Source organism: Talpa europaea (assembly GCF_964194135.1).
Source record: "Talpa europaea genome assembly, chromosome: 14".
NCBI classification, from domain to species: Eukaryota; Metazoa; Chordata; class Mammalia; order Eulipotyphla; family Talpidae; genus Talpa; species Talpa europaea.
In genome coordinates, this window is record NC_140082.1 from 35,334,397 (window position 1) to 35,356,062 (window position 21,666).

At 38.5% G+C, this 21,666-nt stretch overlaps 1 protein-coding gene across 1 annotated transcript in view; it reads right to left on the bottom strand.

Annotated features, from left to right (window-relative positions):
• Positions 1-947: 947 nt before the first annotated feature.
• TASOR2 (transcription activation suppressor family member 2) overlaps positions 948-21,666 on the bottom strand; it is a gene marked incomplete at both ends in the record, with an annotated part of 65,111 nt that continues 44,392 nt past the window's right edge. The window contains 8 exon segments of the mRNA XM_084254020.1: positions 948-1,063; positions 1,527-1,708; positions 4,331-4,436; positions 5,237-5,390; positions 6,353-6,478; positions 10,215-14,030; positions 16,260-16,689; positions 18,212-19,079. Of these exon segments, the coding sequence (XP_084110146.1) occupies positions 948-1,063; positions 1,527-1,708; positions 4,331-4,436; positions 5,237-5,390; positions 6,353-6,478; positions 10,215-14,030; positions 16,260-16,689; positions 18,212-19,079 (5,798 nt within the window).

Here is a 21,666-nt window from a genome sequence, read left to right on the forward strand (position 1 = left end):
AGTGTCAGACATTGTGTGGCAGACATAGAAGCTCAATAAATATCAACTTTCTTTTAGTGACTTCAAATTAAGTGTACTAAAAACTGCTGAAATTTCCAGTACAAATTCTACTTTCAAGTCACTGCAGAAACAGTTAAATGCATTTTTAGTTGTCTTTATTAAAAAATGAAACCAAGTAGTTACAAAGAGTTGTTCCAAATTGATACTGTTCATCTTACAAATGTTTTTGCTTGGTTTTGAGAAATTCTAGTATCATAAATAAATTTATTTTCTTCCCCAGAGGGATGATTTTGTAGTGCTATTTACAAAAGCTGAGAGAGTGAAAAGTGAGTTGTAAATTTGTACCATTCAATAAAAAATGCTTTATGTAGTGTTGCTTGAGTAACAGTCAATAAAACAAGTTAATAGTTTTACAAAGGTGATAAAATCTTTGAAACACCGTATGACATGCATTACATAGGCCTTTCTGACATTAACATGCAAAAACAACGCTACTGGTTAAAATATTTGTTAGAACACAGCAAACATTTCCTATTTTATCAAAGCATAAAAGAAGGGAAAGCTTTCTCCCAAGTTGTATCAACACTGATTTTTCAAAGAAAAAGGAAAATAATAATTTATTGTTGGCATCACAGATGTCTAGGCAAGCTGCAGTTGAATCACCTGGATAAAGACAAAATTGGTAAGAATGCTATCTAATGGGAAAGGATACATCTAGATTAATTCTCTCCTACATCTGTCAAGGTAACTGCCAAGTGGAAAGGCACGCCATTTTTGATAAATAACAGATAATTTGAAGTAGACTGGTTATTTCATTAGTGTAGTGATATCCAGAAATACCCATTTATGCCAAATCAACAGTTCCATGGGTAAAAAGGTGAACAGAACAGACACAAATGTCACTATCTGCTTCAGCTTACATCATGGGAGAGTTACATATGGTATTCTTACCAATAGCTGGTCCTAAATGGAGCTGCTACTTTTTGTATCTTTTCAATAAAGTTATTTACATCTGTAACAAGGATGCCGCTATTTTCAAAGACTTCTCTGGAGACAAGCTTTTCTGTAAAAGAACCAACCAAAAAAACAGAAAACACATTTTTGGAGAAAACATTAGGAGAATTCCCTCTACTCCCATTTTAAGAACAGTTCATGGTTGTGAGAGCAGCTGTCTCGGGTGGTAGAAGGAATGCCGACACCACTGATGATGAATTTAAGGACTGGGTGTCATTTTGTAAAGCTTTGTTAAGAGTCACGTAAAGCTAAAAATTTAGAGAAGACTAAGTACAAGATTAAGTACTTAAAGATGACTAAATTTACTAGATGACAAAAGCCACACACCCCGTATCACCCAGCCCTTTATGTACATTTAAAAACATACTAGGCTAAACAATTTCTGCCTGCCAGTGGGACACATCCACCTATCCGATGGCATCCAATGACTCCATATGGAAGGACACTTCTAGAGTAGAACTATTTTGGTGTTAAGTAATAAAACTTAAGTAGAATTCAGGCTGTATATTTACCTGTTAGGAAGACAGCAAACCTGGCATGGATATGTTGAATTTGCAGATGTAGCAGGCATTTCAAATGTTCTGCTTTTGTTGATGATCGAGAGTCACACTGGTGATAATGAAGCAACTCAATGATATTTGCACTCTGGTAGGATTTCAGTATTAAATTCTTTTTATGTGCAGTTGGATCCACTCTGGAAAAATACATAGAAATAGTAACTACCTTTAGTATATGTTAATAAAGTTAATTTTCTTACATCTTATGTTTAGTTGTTTCATTTTCTTCCCTTCAGTAAAGTTATTGTAATTTCTTTTTAATTTTTGTTTTTTAAGATTTATTTATTTATGCATACAAGAGGTGGGGTGCAGGCCAGAGACAAAGTGGGAGCAAAACAGGCAGATGTACTGAAACACACTGCTGAGGGGAACAGTGGGCAAGACAGGAGAGGTCTGCTGCGCCATGTGGGTCACCTCCCTGGCTGGGATCGAACTCTGCTGTAATGGCTATGGATAGCTTCATAATGCTGAGACTTAACCCCTTGTGCCACCAGGGAGGCCCTACTTAACTATAATTTCTTGTGTTAAAACTTCTATGAGATCCTTCTTTGCTTCCAAGACATCACTGTCTTGTCACATTCCCTTAACACATTACAGGTGTACTTACTACTTTTGTTAATACAGATTAAAACAAAATACATGGGCTTCATTTTGAGATAGAGGGATATCTACACACTTCTGCTCCTTCCAACAATGTCACTGGGCAAGCCTTTCATCTATATAGCAATGGCTCCAAATATTTTAAGTTTCTTTAAAACTTCTATACTTATACTTAGTCAATGATCACCAACTTAAATTCAATAGCAGCTAGAATTTCCTTATTTTCTCACCTCCCTTAAAATCTCTATCTTTCCTTCCACTTAACTTTTAAGTATCTTTACCTTTGCTCTTGAATCCATTTCTCCAGTCTTTTCCATCACTCACATTCTCGCTTGCTTGCTGGAGAAAACCAAAATCATGTATTCCTGTAATTCTAGTGACAAGCACTAGTAACATCAAGATGAACTTCCAGGCTTTATCCTTTGTATAATGTGAGTCTATAATGATTTGGGAGCAACCTATATATAGTTTTATGATAACTTTTATGTTATATTCAAATAGAAACTTTCATGTTTCTACTTATACTGTATTGAGGTATGTTTTTGTATACATTAAAAAATATGTATGTACATACTGCATCCATATGACTGTTCTCATATCTGCCTAGAAATGGGTTTGAGGCTGGTTTCATAGCTTCTGATGGCCACCCAAGGCTTTAAACATCTTTGCTGAGCATGGTTTTTGAAAGTTAGGATTTTTTTGGTTTTAGTTTTATTAAGTTCCCCCAATGGGGGATGAGGTTGAATAATGCGTTCTCAATATTCCTACTATGTGTCAGGCTGAATATTTACCCAAGTTCTATAAATTATAAAATAATTTCTTAATTTTATAGGAGTCATGTAGCATCTTAGCACTACAGTTGAACTTTTTCTTTGTGAACTATTCATCATGACCTTTGATTCTTTCCCCTCACCTTCTGTGCCCATATAATCTGTTGGTTCTACCTTTACCGCTTTTTCTCCTAGATAAAAACTTTTCCTGAAATATCTCTTAGCCAACCATCAAGATCTTGAACAGTTTTACAATTTCAGCTGTTTTCATGCTTATGTGTATTTTTTTTCTTTGAAGAAAGTATTGTGATAGAAGTAACTGTCACTTTTACAGAAAACATTCCAGGGGTGAAGCCAGCTTCACAACTTCCTCCTTGTTTGAGCAGGGTCAGGTTTATCATCCTCTATATGCTTCACTTTTATTAAAGTGATTTTACTGACCTACGTCCTATACAAATAGCGAGACTATGGAAGCAAAATTCTCTCCATTGGCTGAAAACAGTCATCTAATAAATAGCTGTCAAGTCCAGGCTGTCTGAGTGCTAATTCCCATATCTACTCTTCCTTTCCAGTCTCATTAGAACCTGGAGGTATCTTTATTCAGAAGAGGTGTCCCTGGGTCTCTTTAGCCAACAAGTAAAAATACGTAAACATCTGTACTCTGTCGTTTACAGGTAAATTTAAGTTCAGGATACATTCCGGTCTCAAGTTTTCCATCCTTCTTAGAACTGTAGCAACTTAACATGACTGAAAATCTTAAAGACAATGTGGTAAGCCCACATTAAAAAAAAAAAAAAAAAGATTTATTTATACAAGCACTGGGTACAGTCAAGCGTGGGAGTGTGAGAGAATTCACCAGAGCCAGAGCGGGGAACAGAACAGGCAGACTGATGAAATACACCGCTGAGGGGAGCAGCGGGCACGGCAGGAGGTGTCTGTTGTGTCATGTGGGACCCTTGCTGGCGGCCGGGGATAGAACCGGTGCTGCAGAGGCTGCGGGCAGCTTCGCAGCCCAGCGCTCAACCGCTGCGCCACCGGGGGAGGCCCCACATTTATTTTTTATAGTTCATGGTAGCTGCAGAGCCTCAACTAAAGTCTAATTTTTTGAAATCTATTCGTCTAGCAAGTGCCTCAAACTGCTGATTATAGTTCTATTACTTTCTTCACTGTCATGCAAAACCAAAATCAAAAAAAGTGAACCAACCTACTGTGTTTAGAGATGTAGGTGATTCCAGCACAAACCAACCATGTTGCAGCACTTGAGTAACACTATTCCAGGGCACAGTGAACATTCATGGTGAAGCACACGGTATTTTTACCCTTGGCCCATAAGGGGAAGGGGAGACCCCCACACTGTACAAAGGCCGCACTTCACATAAGTCTTCTTACCTTACATCTTCTTTCAGCTTTTTATTTTCCCTATAGTGAAGCAGCCACTTCCATCTTCCATTTCCATTTAGCTTCTCCAGGATTTTAACAATTTCTTTCAGTTGAACTACAGAATAAGTTTGGTAAGAGAGAAGATGTGTTTTAGGGATTGTGGCTTGTCTAGTCAAAGTAATTTTTTTATTACCTGTAAAAAATAAGACCCCGTGTTCGAGTGCATACCATCGCTGCCACTTAGGTAGCTGGGCAGGAGTGCCAGATTGCATTTCAAAGACTCAGCAAATCGTGGCCCCTCAATTCAGTCTTACCTATTCCTACATAAGTAGGAGAGATCAGTATAGAAAAAGCAGTTAAAGCTCTCTATATATCATGTGGATGGAACAAAGGACGTGGGTCAGTGGGGATAACATTTTCCTGTGTCAATTTAGTGCCCTGAGAAATTCTACATGCATGTCCCAGCAGATAATCAGGAAGAGTTTTGGTACACAGTCTTCAGAGTTCCATGATATGAACAGATTGTTGAGGCGATGAGAAGAGAAATGGAAAAGAGGGCTGATTTTAGACAAAACTGAAACATAGCTGACTTGCTTTGGCAGGTAGATGAATCAAATTAAGAAAATCTCAAGTTTTATGAGTAGGCATTTAGCTGCAGGACTGAGGAAGAAACTTAGACACAGGTTTAGTGATGAAGACAATCATTTAAAAGAGGCTAACACACCGGGCATGAGGATTACATCCAACTATCTGAGAAGTGCTCAGCATAGTAAATGGCAAAAATTATGCACTCAATAGTTGGTGACTGACACTATTCTGAGTTGATAACTTCTTTTTGATGATGTAGTTTTTTTTGGGTGACTGTATGAGAAACTAATCTAACTAGATTTCAAAAAAGGAAAATAAAAGACTAACCTAGTGTTAAAGTTTCTAATACTTTGTCATCTGATACCACAAAGCCACCTGTTTGAAATAGCTCTTGGTAGGTATAATCGAGAACATCTTCAGGACTGTCTACTCCCACGAAGACAACATTGGGAAAAAGCTTCAGCTTCAGCAAAGAAGGAATCTGTTAAACATATAAGGAGTGTTACTTTCTGTTCGAGGGTTTCAAGATTCAGAAGCAGGTGAAAATGTCTTTAACCTCGCTTTTAATTCTGCCACATAAAAGAAATATTAACTCAGTTCATCAACGCTCCAAAGTTTAAAATGAGTCGATTAAAAGTAGTATGCAGTTCCCAAAGGTTGGAGATAATGAATGAGGAGAAAATGAAGCCGACATTTTGGAGACCTGTAAAGTAATGAGGCTGTTGAGAAGCTTCATGGACTATTGGTGCTGTAGGGTTTAACTACTACCTTCTGACAGGACTGACTGTATGCTGGTAAATTGGAACCTCCGGGGACATAATTTTCAACTAATAAGTAACAGTTAAGAAAAGTTCTACTTTTCCTTTTAAAGCAAGATTTATTAATGTTAGCTATCAAGAGATGCAGATTTATATCTCAGGTGAGGAAATTTACCACAACTCTGATAATATAATTTGCCCTCGAAATAGCTTCAGTAATACAATAAAAATATCCTACAGGGGCCTCCCCGGTGGCGCAGCGGTTGAGCGCTGGGTTGCAAGGCTGATCGCAGTCTCTGTAGCACCAGTTCGATCCCCAGCTGCTCCCTGGCCACCGGAGGAGGGTCCCACATGGCGCGCAGACCTCTCCTGCCGCCCCATGTTCCCCTCAGCAGTGTACTTCGGTCCTTCTGCCTGTTCTGCTCCCCACTCTGGCTCTGGTGGGTTCTCTCACCCTCCCGCACTTCTGGCTGTACCCAGTGCTTGTATAAATAAATAAATAAATCTTAAAAAAAAAATAAAAGAGTTATCATTTAAAAAAAAAAATATCCTACAGCACCCACTGTCTTCCCAATTCAATACACTGGTGATGCATTTCAAATTCTTCCCTAAATTGTGTTGAATCTCATAATTACAGAATAAAATTCCTGTGAACACTTGTCTTTAAAGATATTTCCAAACCTACTTGATGCAAATGTGATGCTATATCTTCATTTCTGATGATGACTATTAGCGTATCATTCTCTCTCTGAAAAGCTTGACAGAAATGCTGAGGCTCAATTTCCGTATGACCTCCTTTCCTCAGAATATTCTGAAAGATTTACAAACAGTCATTACTAAAATAATAATTGCATAGAACCATTTTTATAGTCTACTAAAAACATCAAGTACATCTTACTTGCTGAATTATATCCTAAGACAACATAAAATGACATTCTGTTTTATTACTAAGCCAGCTTTCATATATAAAATGACGACTCTTTGGTATCAGAACTGTATTGAGATTATTTCAAAGATAAAGCATAATAAACATGCCCAGAAGTATAAAAGGCTGATTTTTATTTAAACATGAGACTAATATACATGACTCTTAAACCTCTGCCTGGGAATTACCGTGGAATGCAAAGGTATTTACTCTACAAATGCCAATTCTAAATGTTTCTAAAACCTTTCAAATAGTACTCATCTATGGATTGCTTTGGTATCACTAGTAGCCACTGATTTTGAAAAGGCAATTGCCCCTTGGCTATTAGGTAATTTGAATACCTAAAGTTATTCAGGCACAGCTTCTTAGAATGTGACAGGAATTGTGAACGTCAAGGTTCACTCCCACACAGAGAATAGCTCTGGGAAGCCTGGATGGGAGGCTCAGTTCCTAGGTCTGTTCTCTGTAGTTACATATTTCTATCTGAAGGACTAGGATGTTTACATTGCATACCTCCATGTTCCTAGTTATGCCAAAAACACTTAGGTCTGACCATCACTTTGTTATTTTCTTTATAACAATAAAGCCTGATTGGTCTCCCTTAGCTCTCACAATGACTCAAATTTTGACTATTTCAGTTCATCACAAAATGCAAGGCAATGTATTTCTCAAAGAAGTACCTAGAGAGTAAGATTCTGTTAACACAGAGTCCACTATTATCTAAATACAAATCTTTAACCCTCACTTCTTTTACTAATAAGCTATCTCAATGAACACATTTTGTGATTACGTTTGACATTTTATGAAATTCAGAGGAGCTCTGGGTTATTTTGTCACGCACTGCAAATTTCAACAATCAAGGAACTCACAAATTTTCTGCATCATACAAATAAACAGTGATGTCAAGCCCCTGTGAATGCTTCAGGACTCTCTAAGACATGTTAGTTTTACCTCTGAGTAAAATTTACTACTTTCTGCTGTAAATAGTGGCCACCTGATATCATGAATAATATACCCACCATTGAAACAATTCAGACTTAATATTGCCATAATCTCTCCTACAGAAAAAGCAGCATCCGTTGTGCTTGTAAGGGTGTGAGAACTAAGACGTTGAACTGCTGTTTTGGAGAAGATGGAAGCAAAATGAAATTAAGTATTTTTGTTGTTCAGTGTGGTAGAACAGGGACATGGTTATGATGCTCAGCCAATCCCTGACCTATTTTAGCATGTGTCAGGGTGTAGTATATATAACTAACCAAACAAAATCAACTTTGATTGAAAATGAAAAAAGTTAACTTCCAGGTTAATTTTGGAGGCAAGATTCAAAAATACTATCCTCACCAGATGCCACAAACATTTTCAGATTTTAATGTTACTTAGTAATTAAACGCTTATGGATTTATCATGGGAAGTTTATCATGTGGCATTCTGGACTTAATACACTAAGTATAGCAAGTGTTGAACTCTGAAACAAATCTATTTGCTGAGGGTGATGGAAGCTGGCTTTCTGAAAGTTGCAGTAGGGAGTTGCAAATATGGCAAATAAGGCTGGGACAACCTGGTGGTGGCATACTGAAACTGGAGGAGTGTACACTGATTTTTGCTTTTTAAACATCTTAGATGGTGTGTGCAAATCCCCGCTCCCCCTGCCCCCCACCCCCACCCCACAATTTACTGTTTCTGTGCTGAGAACATCCAGATGAGAGACCTAGCACAAAGATCATGATTCCAATTATTATTCTCCCCTAAAAAGAATCACATCTTCTTGGAGAAATGACTGACTTCTGCTGGGACAGCCTGTAACATCAAGAATACAGAAGACAGCTTCATAATAAGGGACTCCTGCAAGCTGGGTCTGAGGCAATTAAAAAAGGACCAGATAGTAACTGAATAAAATGTGGAACATGGACCCACAATGATATACCAAGCAAATGAATAAATAAATGGGGAAAAATGGAAAGTTCTACCCTGCAGCAGAATTACAACTAATAAATGTTCAAGAAATAATAGAATTGGAATATTACCACTTGGGAACCATCATATTTTAACTGATTCAGGGAAGAATCAGTGCATGTTAAATCTGGTGGGTCAAAGTCAGATGAGGGACAGGATATTTACAAGAGTCTCAAGTATGCCCCTGCTTACTAACTACAATATGCCTAGTAATTAACTTTACAGTGGAGAACCCTGACAGACACCATCTTAACCAAGTGAAAAAGTTAATACACTAAGAATGGGACTAATCAACATGTGACTCCTGACCAGATTCACTGAGAAAAATACAGCATCACATCTGGGTGTTCTCACCTAAAATACCTAAATCATGAGGGAATTAACAGATGAAACTAAACTGAAGGAAATCCTACCTAATAACTAGTCTAGAGTCTTCAAAATTATCAAGGTCACAAAGAAATGACAGGAGCTATTCCAGAGTGATGGATACGGAAAGAGATAAGCAAACACAACACGTGATGCTGCATGGATAGTGGCCTGTGGGCTGGGCAGGGGCTGTGTTAATGCTGGTTTCTTGACTTTTAGGCAGTGCTGTGATCATACAGCAGTGTCCTCGTACTCAAGTAACACATACTTACATATTAAGGGGTAATGCACAGCATCTGCAACATATTTTTCAAACAATTCAGAATTTAACAGTTCTAGGGTAGTCTAGGTGAACAGTACCATTTCTGCAATCTTTATGTAAATTTGAAATTATCTTTTTTAAAGTCAAAAGGGAGAATGCTGTCTTTCTCCAAAATAGAAGAGAAATTTTGAGAGGTTTAAATGAAGCCAAAGGTGAATTGAGACAAACCTGGCTACTAAATTAAAATTTTATCAGATACACCACTTTATTAGTGAGATCACTAATTTTAAATTTTTAAGAAGTCAAGAGTCCCATCTCAGCTAGCCACACTGATGGAGGGACACTTAAATATTTTAAAAAAACAAAAAACAAAAAACTATTTCAGCTTTGGAGTATGTTTGTGCTTACACTTGAATTATCAGTATGTCTACACTGCCAATTTTTTGTGAAAATTAGTCGCACCAATTCTGGAACATCATTCAAATCTTCAAATGCACTACCACTGTTAGATCCCTGTAACATAACATTTAGTATACAAATAAAAATTCAGTTGTGAAACTCAGATACCATCATATCAGAATTTCTTTCTGGAACCAAGATTGCTACATATATTCTAAAATAAACTAAAATCAGGGCCTCCCCGGTGGCGCAGCGGTTGAGCGCTGGGTTGCGAAGCTGCCCGCGGCCTCTGCGGCGCCGGTTCGATCCCCGGCTGCTCCCCGGCCACCGGAGGAGGGTCCCACATGGTGCGCAGACCTCTCCTGCCGCCCGCTGCTCCCCTCAGCAGTGTACTTCGGTCCTTCTGCCTGCTCTGCTCCCCGCTCTGGCTCTGGTGAATTCTCTCACCCTCCCGCGCTTCTGACTGTACCCAGTGCATGTATAAACAAAACAAACAAACAGACCAGCAAACAAATAAATAAAGCATGCCTCTATACAAAAAAAAAAAAAAAAAAAAAAAAAACTTTAAAAAAAAAAAAATAAAATAAACTAAAATCAGATGGCAAAAATAATATAAACTATAAGAATATTCTGGCACTTTACCTTTGTTCTTACAAAGAATGATTTGTCCTCTGTCTCAACGAGGTAGAATAGGAAGGTACTTTTACAAGCCTCTTTCATAACACTTTTTAGTTTGACATGTAAACTGGTACACAAGTCAGTAATCATGTCTTCATAGGAAGCTGAATGTGGGAAAGATGTACACATCTCCTGCGATGTGGCTCCTCCAGAAACATTTGTCTCTTTATCTTGAAAAATGACTTGGTTGCTGTTCATCATCACCTTATCGAATTCAGCATATTCATTGAGAATAAGTGAAATATCATTCCGGGATTCTTTCAAAGTACTGTTGTATTTCAGTTTGTTGAGATGTAATGAAGCACTCTGATTTCTTTCAGACTTTGTAAGGTGATTCCTATTGTGACCACCTCTCTCCTTCCAAAAGGAAGAACTGTCCAAACTGCTGTGCATACGGCCTCTCACATGTGGACTCTGTTGCCTGGTGCCCGAGGGCATGATTGTCACTATTAGGGGACTTCTGCTCCGGGACACAGGAAGCAGAAGAGGAGACTCGGGTATTTTTGTCAAAGGGAACGTTCCAGCAGTGATTTGGAGAGGCGACTCCTTTGGAAAGATGTTGGTAGAAGAGGAAAAGTGCCGAGAATCACTATTCTTTAGAATTTGTTTTAGTTTATGTGCAAAACGCAGATATTCCATGTCTAAAGTGTCCTGGGTCAGGTCATCTGCTGCCTGCCAAGTGTTTGTCCAGGAGCTGAGCAAGCCACACTTTGCAGTGAGACGAGGGTGCCTCCTCAGGCTGTGTAGTGTCCGAGCGGTGTCCTGGAACTCCTTAGTTATGGTGAAGTTAGCGTAAGTCCTGGGGATGCCATGGGAGTCTCGGATCTGAATGTAATGTGGTGCACACTTGTCCTCTTTCTTTAATCCAATGCACCAGCTTCTGGGAGTAAAGCTGGCCTCTAACACTGGAACTTGGTTAGAGTAACCCCAATCTTCATTACCACCATTGTTTAAACACAGGAAAGCGTCATAAGCATCTTTTTTCTTGGTGTGACATCGCAAAGTACAAGAATCCTCCATGTCAAATTTGGGATTTCTACAATCACAGAAAGAATCTTCATCAGAGTTCCCTGAAAGTGGTTCATAATGGATGTCAGAATTTACACTGCTATCCAGGTCTCCACCCAGGGCTGTAGGGTCCTCCTTGGCCCTGTGCCCCTCATCTGCCATCGTATTTTCTGTCTGCTTTTTCGAAATCCCGAAAACAAGAGTGTCACCAGATTTGGAAACAAAGGAAGCAGAAGGCTCGTCATTGATATTTTCACAAGGGATTGTTGTGTTCTGGTAAGAGCCAGCATCCACGGGGAAAAGACCATCACTCAGCAGATCTTTTGTTTCATATGTTGACATATCTTGCAGCACATGGATTTTCTGTTCACCTTTTGGAGATACGGTGTTTGATTGCGAGTCGACACCTACCTCTATGGATTTTTCATGTAACTCAGCTTCAGTTTCACTATTTTTAAGCAAAGTGGCCATTGTGACTACTGATATTTCCTGTGTTTGAAACCCTGTTTCTCCACTTATGGGTCTGGTACAATGAGTTAACGAAGTACCATCTGAGGAGAAAGCCAGTTTGGAGCTCTCTAAGCCCATGTGTGCCTGTGAAAGATCAATCCCATCAACTGAATTGGAGTTTAAGGACATAAGCTGCATGTAATTGCTTTCATTTGTTTTGAAATCATGGCTCAAGAGATTTTTCTTAATGCTTTTAGGGCTAGTTTGTTGTTTCACTACACCACCTGGAGCAGTTACAGTAACAAATGTGTCAGCCAAAGTCCTATCTTCAAGAATCTTTCTAGGACTAGATGGAAACTCACTGGTTTCTAGGGCAAGATGCTTTAAGCTTGAATTTCTATTGTCTACACTATTTGGCTGCAATGGACTTCTTGACCTTACCCATTTTTCAAGAGAAGGCTTAAAGTCATCTCTGTAATTGGTAGCTGAGGCAGCCTGATTTGACTCTATGTCACAGCAGAGCGTCTTTGCTGAGAAAGAGAAACTCTCATCACACTCACTTGGAATAATTTTCTCAGTTTCTTTACTGGGAAGGGTTAAATGTCTATCTTTTCCTCCTGAATGATTATTGGATAGTAGAGGCATTTCATCAGAAAGCAGCATCTGTTGTACCTGAGTTACATTTTCTTGTGCCACTGGATGGATAGAACTAACAAAAGGATTTTCTTTCTCATTTATGGCCAAATCTACTGATTCAAATTGGAAGAATTTGTCATTTTTCTCACAATGAGTATCAGGAAGTTTTAAACTACAGAGAGACATAGCCTGAGATGGTCGTATTTCTTCAGCTAGTACTTGGGGGTCAGGACTAGAAGCTGGAGACACCTCTTCAATTAAAGAAGCAAAGGTAAAGTCTGAGGGAATGTGAACTTCCTCCATGATCTCGAGAGTACAACTTTCTTTAGGAAGTATTAAAGTAACTGGTTGTGAATTATCACCTTTTCTCCCATTTTCTGATGGTTTCTCTGACACTGCAGGATTTACTGATGTATAACTAGAAGAATTCACCTCTCTATTTTCTCTACATGTTGCCTGTTCTGGCTCAGTGGTTTCCTTAGTCATATCCTGAAATTCTACATTTGTTAATGGAGCCTCTTGATCTTGCTGTATTTTCCCAGCTGGCATTGCTTCTCTGGGGCTGGTTGGTGGTGATATGGTGAGACTTAGATCAATGTCAGAATCTTCCTCTGATAATTCTAGGCTGGCCTCCTCTCTATTTGCTGACTGACTGGTTTGTTTGGTAAATGCTGAGTTAAATGATTCAAAATTCAAATTTTCATTTTTTAGATCACTCTTGCTATTCTTTAATTCTGAAGAGCTTTCTGACATGTTACTGCCTGATGGAATGCAGTTAAGTGAGTAATTTTTTCCCAAGATGGCAGAGGCTGATGATGAGACCACTTCTTGAACCTGTGATGGTGCTATAACCTCTTCTGAAGATATGCCAAAGACACTCTGGGTCTGCAGAAAAACTTGAGAGAGTTTTGTGTCTTCTCTGGGTAACAAGTAATTAGAACTTTTAACTAATGATAATGCCTCCATTACCACTGGATTATTAGATGATGATGATGAGCCTAGAATAGGCTGTAATGAACATGTTTCTTTAGCAAGTATCTCTTCACTTACAGAAGAGGCACAAAGATATTTAGTGCCTTGTTGTCCTGACACTTCTTGAGATGAAATGTCCCTCAGACCTTTTATTTGTTGTGGATTTTCAAATGCGGATGTAGGATGTCGAAGACTTACAGTAGGTGACACCTGTTTAATAAGCTCCATATTAAAGGCTGTAGATTTCTCAGCTCTTTTTATAGTTTCTGCCTGTACTGGTACATAGGAATTTTTTTCAAAAGAGAAAGTAACTGGTTCCAGATTAATCGTTACATACTCCGTATCATCATCCTTCCTTTCCAGTGAAGGCTGACAATCTTTGTTCATGGGGCTGCTAGGCTGGATAAGCTCCTGTAAAGTACCAGAGTTTTCATGCGCTGCTGCATGAAAAATATCAACTTTGCTTTTAAGGGTGCTGTACACAGACTTTTGACAATCCGCTGACTGATTGCTGACCCCATCACAAGTCTTGGTGACTGTGGTTTGTGTGACATCATCATTGTCAGAAATCACTGTGGTGTTATCAAGTGGTTGAAAGGTTTTACCTTCACCGGAAATAGAAGGAATAGAAGCTTCAGTATTTCCAATACTAGTAAGCACAAGACTGGAAGTCTCTAATTTATATGATTCTTGTTTGGCTTTTCCCCCAATTACCTGAAATGACAAAAGGGAAAAAAAAAAATCAAAAGTCTTGGAAGCCTCCCTGGGGTTAAAGTCTCAGCTATCGCCAGCCACTGCAGCATGAGTTCGATTCCCAGCTGAGAAGCTAACCCACATGGCGCAGCAGACCTCTTCTGTCTAGCCTGCTGCTCCCCTCAGCAGTTTATTTCAGTAGATCTGCCAGTTCTGCTCCCCACTCTCTCTGGTGAATGCTCTCACCCTGTTCCCTCCCTGCACCTCTGGACTACACCCCAGTTCTTGTATGCATAAATAAGTAAAATAAATCTTTTAAAAAAAAAATCAAGAGTCAATTTGGTTAGTTCTCAGCATTTATATACAAGTGAAGAACAGATCAATTTTAGTTTGTTCTTTTGAATCTTCTAATATGTAAGAATATCACAGGGTAGAGATAAAACAAATCCCTTTTAAATAAGTTTAAAATAATCTCCAAATAGGAGTTTGTTATACACAGATAAGAATTCCAAAACTTTCTTCATTGCCCAGCCTATTTATTATTTAAAATTGATTTTGGGGAATTAAAGTGGTTAGTCTGCTGACAATTTAAAGACTTGAAAATGCAGCCTGCATGCTAAATAGCATCATTTAATTCACAAATGTAACATTAGAGAATTATTCAATCTTAATTATGTTTTCAGTAAAATTAAAAGATAATTTTTAAAGCAAAGAATCACTTAAACACCAGTTTTCAGTTAGACTGCATCACACTGTCATGTGGAACTTTTCCACAAGGAAGTAGTAAATTAATTATTATCTTCTGTACTCAGAAAACACTGATTAGCAATTCGCCCATTATATCAATTTCTAGTCTGGGAAATAAAGGTCCCTTATCCCTTAGCTATCGTCTTTGCTTATAATTGGAGATAACAATCTCTTTCTCATGATACCCCATTTGACAGAAAACACCATGTAGTTTGCGTTAATAAATTACACCAAAGCTACTGATTTAAAGACTACCAATGATTTAGATTAAGTAGCAGAAATCTGAGCCATACCTTTATTCTTTTTTAATATTATTTTTTTTTAGATTTATTTATTTATATAAGAACTGGAGTACAGGCCAGATGTGTGGGAGGGTGAGAGGACTCACCAGAGACAGAGCGGGGAGCAGAACAGGCAGACTGACTGAAATACACTGCTAAGGGGAGCAGTGGGTGAGACAGGAGAGGTCTGCCGCGCCATGTGGGTACCTCCCTGGCTGGCCGGGAATCACACCGCAGAGGCTGCAGACAGCTTCACAACGCTGCGCTCAACCGGCTGAGCCACCAGGGAAGCCCGCCAAACCTTTACAAAGGCAGGTATTTTGTCAAGCCTTTACTTTAAATTTTGATACAACATTTTTAATTGCTCCAGTTAAAATTTGAAAATCTGGTCTGGCTGAACATCAATTGAGAACAATGGAATGAAACAAAGTATGTTTTGTAGATTTACCAATAGTTATCTACAATGGCTCTACTCTCAGAGGTGTAGCATTTGATTACTTTTTTGATTACTATTATTTTTTTCAAAAATAATTCTAATATATTCAATTGTAGTTTAAGACTAAACGAAACTTTCTAATGTTTATTATTACCACGCTGGATCCTTAAACAATATTCTAAAAGAGGGCCTTCCCAATGGTGCAGCAGTTGAGCACCATGCTGCGAAGCTGTCTGCAGCCTTTGCAGTGCTGGTTCGATTCCCCGCCGACCAGGAAGAACCCCACATGGTGCAGAAGACCTCTTCTGCCTCGCCCGCTGTTCCCCTCAGCAGTGTCTTCGGTTCATCTGCCTGCTCTGCTCCCCACTCTGGCTCTGGTGACTTGTCTCACCCTCCCGCACTTCTGACCAGTACCCCAGTTCTTGTACAAAATAAATAATCTTAAAAAAAAAAATATTCTAGAAGAAAATCAGAGAATGAGCCATTTACCCCAAATTATACAAGAAGTGAGACCATTATGGTTAGTTCCCAGATCATCTGACCACCGTGGTTTTGTTCTACTTCTGTTTCTTCAATCAGGATGGTCAATATGTTATATCTATAGACAATATGGAGTGACATCTATGAAAACTAAGTTTCTGGCATTATAATTTATACTTTTATATAGCCAGAGAGTTCACTTTCCCAAGAGAAACCAATGTCTAAAATTCTGAATGTGATTTTACATACTAAATATGAGCATTTCTTCAAAGACTGTCAGCATTTGTAGTATTCAGCTTCACTTACCTCATTATTACAAGAATAGGTGAAATTCTGGCTTTCTTGGGTGTCTGGATGGTCCGCTCTTACAAACATTTCTTCCTGGTCATTCTGAACCCAGAGTCCCAAGCCTTTTGCTGATGGTAGTTTAATGAGAGGAAGCACAGTGTTAGCTTCAGGGAAGGACACAGTAGTCGTACAAGCTCCAGGTGTGACATTAGTCTCCAATAGAGGGTCTGCAGAACACCTTTGCACACTGGTAGACTCCTCAATTTCACTGAATTCAAAAGATTCTAATGTGCTATTGATAGACACATATTTTGCTGGGTTGCTGTGTTCTACTACTCGTCGGGATGACCTTATGACTTTGTTCTGATTGCTGTAAAACAGAGCTACCCACATATGAAGTAAAAGCTTCACTTCTTCCACATTATCAGGTAAATCAGTGTTCCAGGGCCTGAGATTTTAAAGAAATAACACCCAAAAATCATTTAGAAACAGTTATTTTAGTTGACTATCTTATCATAAGTGCCTTCATTATTAATCTTTGCTTTTGTGTTATTTTAAAAATTATGCAAACATGAAACAATAAGATGAAGCTGATTTAATAAGAGAATCTACAATGAATCTAATTCCTTCATTACAAAGACAAGAGAAGGGAACTGAAAATTAGAGCCCTAAATGGCAGAATCACAACCACAACATAAGGTTCCCAACTCCTGGGCTACCATTTTTCTTTTCTACCACACAAACTCTCTCTGAACACAATACACTTATTGTGGGATTAATGACTTCAGCAATGACCAAAATCGTCATCTCCTTGCTTTTGCTAAGTTGGCTAACTGATTTCTAGTTTTGTGTCGCTCTTCTAACATTTGGGAAAGTCTGAACATTAAAATATCTGTATGGCAATTTAGTAGAACTATACTATTTACGATTACAGTTCTGGAAAATCTGAAATCAAAAAAGGAGATGCCATTTCTGGCCATCTGCCAGGCAAAAGGATAGCAGAGAGGTACAGTGGGATGAGTCAGAGAGGCTACAGAATTAGGACTCATGCTAGGGAAATTATTCTCATGAGAAAAAGGGAATTTAATGCATGCTTTTATGAGCATAAGCTTATAAGTGGATCAAAGAAGTCTGATAGTTTAATGATATATATAGACAATAACAGCTGAATGTTATTTCATACGGCCACCAATTCTTTGCTAGTAGGTTACTGTTTATTAGCATGAGCCACTTGCCATGCAAAATCCTAATTTACCTTGCAACTTCATAATCTAACTATTACTAAACCCAGACTTCAAAGTGTTGGCTATAGACTGTCATCTTTCATTGACATCTCCTGCAACTGTGTTAGAAATGTAAACTCTCAGGCCCCACCCCAAACGGAGTCAGAATTTGCATTTCAGTGAGACCCCTACAGAACTTTCAGGCCACAGAAGCTATTGAGAGAGGATGGATTCAAATATGGTATAATCCATACTCCAAAGCCATGTATTCGACTGCTCCGCTATTGCTACCTTGGCCCATTCTTAAGGAAGTTTTATAAAACAACCCTATGTAAAAGCACGCACTCAGCAAGCTGCAAACTTAACTAGCTATATGTATTTCTCTAAATGTTTCTTTGGGAATTCTGTCTTTAAAGCACCATTTCCATACCTCCCTATTCTATAACAGTAAGATCTCATTTAAATATTATAACTCAAAGACTACACAGGCTTATAAAGGAGCCCCTCAAAAATGGAAAGTTGCTTACACATATAAATATTATCTTGCAGAAGTTCTCCATTTGATCACCAACAGAGGCAAAGCTAGCCTGATATTCTTTCCAGTATACACAACACCTTGACATTATTATATTATTGATAGTCAACACTTTTTTCTCCATGCCCAAAATTTGGTACAAGTGTATCTCGTCACCACCTCTACCTCAATGGAAGTTTCACTCACTTCCATCAAGTGTCACTCATACTTACCCATGTAATGCTCTTATTACAGTTTTCTCCAGCGGGTTGTTGGTATACTTGCTATCTAAGCTGAATACATATTCTGTTTCACATCTGAAAGTGACCTTAAAGGATCCATCACAGCTAAACACAGTATGTGAGCAATAAAAATCTTTTAGGTTGGAAGACAGCAATCTACTCTTGCGTTTTAGCAATGGGCCCTCAGAAAGCTTTTGCAGAGGGGAGGTGCTCTGCTGATGCCGAAATGGCATTACTTTTCCCACTGGGGTTCCTGCTTCAGGGCCTTTTGTGGTGTTCTTGGCAAAGGTAGAGCCTGGTACCCCTTTCTGCTGTAGTTGCTTCTTTGAATGTTCTGCAAGGAGCAGAGCATAGGAATGTTCCAGAGCAACAAAAGAGCTTAGGCTTGTAACAGAAGTTTCTAGTGTTTCCTCAGAAAGTGTAGGCTGGGTTTCAATTGGAGCTGGACTGTGAGAAACCACACTCTCTTCCTCTTGGCTCACAGTGGTGTCTGACATCAAATCACGCTTATCAGAAGAGGGTTTAGGTAACAGTCCACCTTTTTGACTTTTAACTCCTCTATGATATTCATGGTCAGATGTACCTCGTAAAGAATGTTCCTTAGAAAGCAAAGCATCATTTTGTGGTAATTCAGACGAGTTTTTAGGCTCAGATGATGAAGTGGTAGAAGGAGCAGAGCTTAATGCCAGGTCAGCTAACATATTCAGGGCCTGGGAGTCACAGTTGACAATGGAGCTGTCAGGAAGATCTTTTTGCGCTACTGTGGTATTTTCCGGTTGAGCTGTATTTATGCTAGTAACATCTGCTTGATCACTGGATGAAATTTCTGATTGAAGTTGTGAAGCAGTTTCTCCTTTGGCTTCAGTATAAAAAAAAAACAACACAGCATTTGATTTCATAGTATTCTTTGTCATATAATGACTTAGTGAAAAATCAATGGATAAGTGAAATACTTAAAAAAAAAAAACAACCTCTTGATATGCTACATAGGTTTTATATTGAAACCAAGGTCTCTTTCAACTCTCAAATCTACTACAATGTTTATCAGAGAAGCAAGTCTTGAATATATGTGGGGCCTCCCTGGTGGTGCAAGGGGTTAAGCACAGCAAAGTGAAGCTCTCCGCAGCCTCTGCAGCACAAGTTTGATCCCCAGCCAGGGAGCTACCCACATGGCGCAACAGACCTCTCCTGTCTTGCCCACTGCTCCCCTCAGCAGTGTATTTCCACCAGTCTCTCTGTTCTCTTCCCCACTGTGTCTCTGGTGAATCCTCTCATCACTCCCCCGACCCCGCACCTCTAGCCTATACCCCAGTTCTTGTAAAATCTTAAGATAAAATAAAAAAAATGAATATATGTGCACATTAATTTAAAAAGAAATCACCCTTCAAAAATGCTGTACTAGGGGCCTCCCTGGTGGTGCAAGGGGTTAAGCACTGCACTATAAAGCAATCCGCAGACTCCTCTGTGGCATGAGTTTGATCCCCGACCGGCCAGGGAGATTCCCACATGGCGAAGCAGACCTCTCCTTGCTTGCTGCTCCCCTCAGCGGTGTGCTTCGGTCAGTCTGCCTATTCTGTTCCCTGCTCTGTCTCTGGTGAATCCTCTTACCCCCACCCCCACATCTCTGGCCTGTACCCCTGCTTGTATGCATAAATAAATAAATCTTAAAAAAAAAATGCTGTATTACACATAAGACAAATTGCTGACCTAAAGAAAAACACAAAGAAAAACCAAACAAAGAAATCAGGAGTCCTGCCCTTGGAGAGCTTACAATCTAGTGAGAATACACAAATTTCTAAGTTTCAAGTGCACACTTCCTTAGAAACTATTCCCCTTAACAAATATGTAAGAGAAATCACCTAAAAGATTTTTAACCATAATTAAATTTGATATGAATAAAAATTAGAAGTCGTAAAAGAAATCACCAACTCATTACCTTTTAAAATCTCACTTTCTGCACTGAAAACATTTCTATTTGCAAAACAGCAAATCTTTTTGTCTACTGATAATTCTCCTTTTTTCAGGTAATCAAATTTATCACTTGCCCTTAATCAGAAAATTGACATTTCAAGTGGTTTACTTAGCATTCACAGGACATGAATTCAGCCTTCTTAAACGCATTCATTATAAAGGATGACGTTCACAATAATACTAGACAGTGATTCCCTGTAGCAGGTAGATAGATGGATAGAAAAGCCAATGGTGTTCCTCTTTATAATAAATAGTAGTGGGTCTGAAATAATAACCTTCCTGCAAAGGCCAATGACACATATTTAAGGAGAAAAAGAAACTCGAAGTCATCATAGTTTGAGAAGGGTGTGTGTATGGGAGGGAGGGTAAAATTAATCGTTCAACCATTGTCCAGTTTAAAATAAACCCAGGAGCTCAGTGGATGAGAGTGACCCAAAGCAGAGAATCATCCTATTAGTCCCATGCATATGAAACATGAATGCATTTTAGGATCTGATTGTTTATTGATACTAATTTTACTCTATCTTTGTTAATATCATGACCTCCACATTTTTGTTTTACAAAAAAATGTCACTTATGAATAAGGTCTAATATAGAGAATACTGTATTAAAGAAAAAAGGTTCATTTTAATACATGTAGTCTCAAGCAAATCATTTAACTGCTTACTTATTAGAGACTCAAGCAATTAAAAACACAATTCTGATATAACCTCTTTTAAAATATAAAGATAGAAACAATGTCAAATTGGTTCTATTAAAAAACATAAAGAATCAGTAAATAAAAACTATTACTGAAAACTTTAAAAGGGACAGAAAATGATCAGTTTCAGTAATGAAATGACTGCTCTTTCTTAAACTGATAATTCTTCAAGGGTAAGAAATGGAACAGATTTGTATAGGCAATTAAGAAATAGAAGAAATGGAAGAAAAATAAGAGATCATTTAAAAGGTGGTAATCTTAAAATTTAAGCTTGCAATGTGGCTGCACAATATATACAGACATTTGCAATAAAAAAGTCTATTTTTGAATATTTACTTTGAAAATTCATTTTCTGGGTTCACTTTTCTGCCAGTAACCAATTGTACACCTCCTCCCATTAATGAATCAGGCAACAAATCTGAGAGCCAACTCAGTACAAACAATTCAAATGTCATGGCTAAGAATACAAGGCATTATATGTTTGTCTATGGGCATGCTTACAAATTAATTGGAACTGACAGGATCAAGACATCAAAGGATTAGAAAATCTTACGAATTCTATAATGTTCTCAAAGACCCAAAAGGAAATGAAAGGGGAAAAAAGAGATCAGTAAAGATCAGAACATCAGGAAATGCCTAACTGTGGAGGCAGGACTCCAACCTTGACTAGGATCTGAATGGGTAGAGGGCATACGCGCCCCAGCAAGAATGCCTGTGAGGCATGTGTAACACCAAGCGTCCAGCAAGGAAAGTACATGTTAGAAAAGAGCAGGAG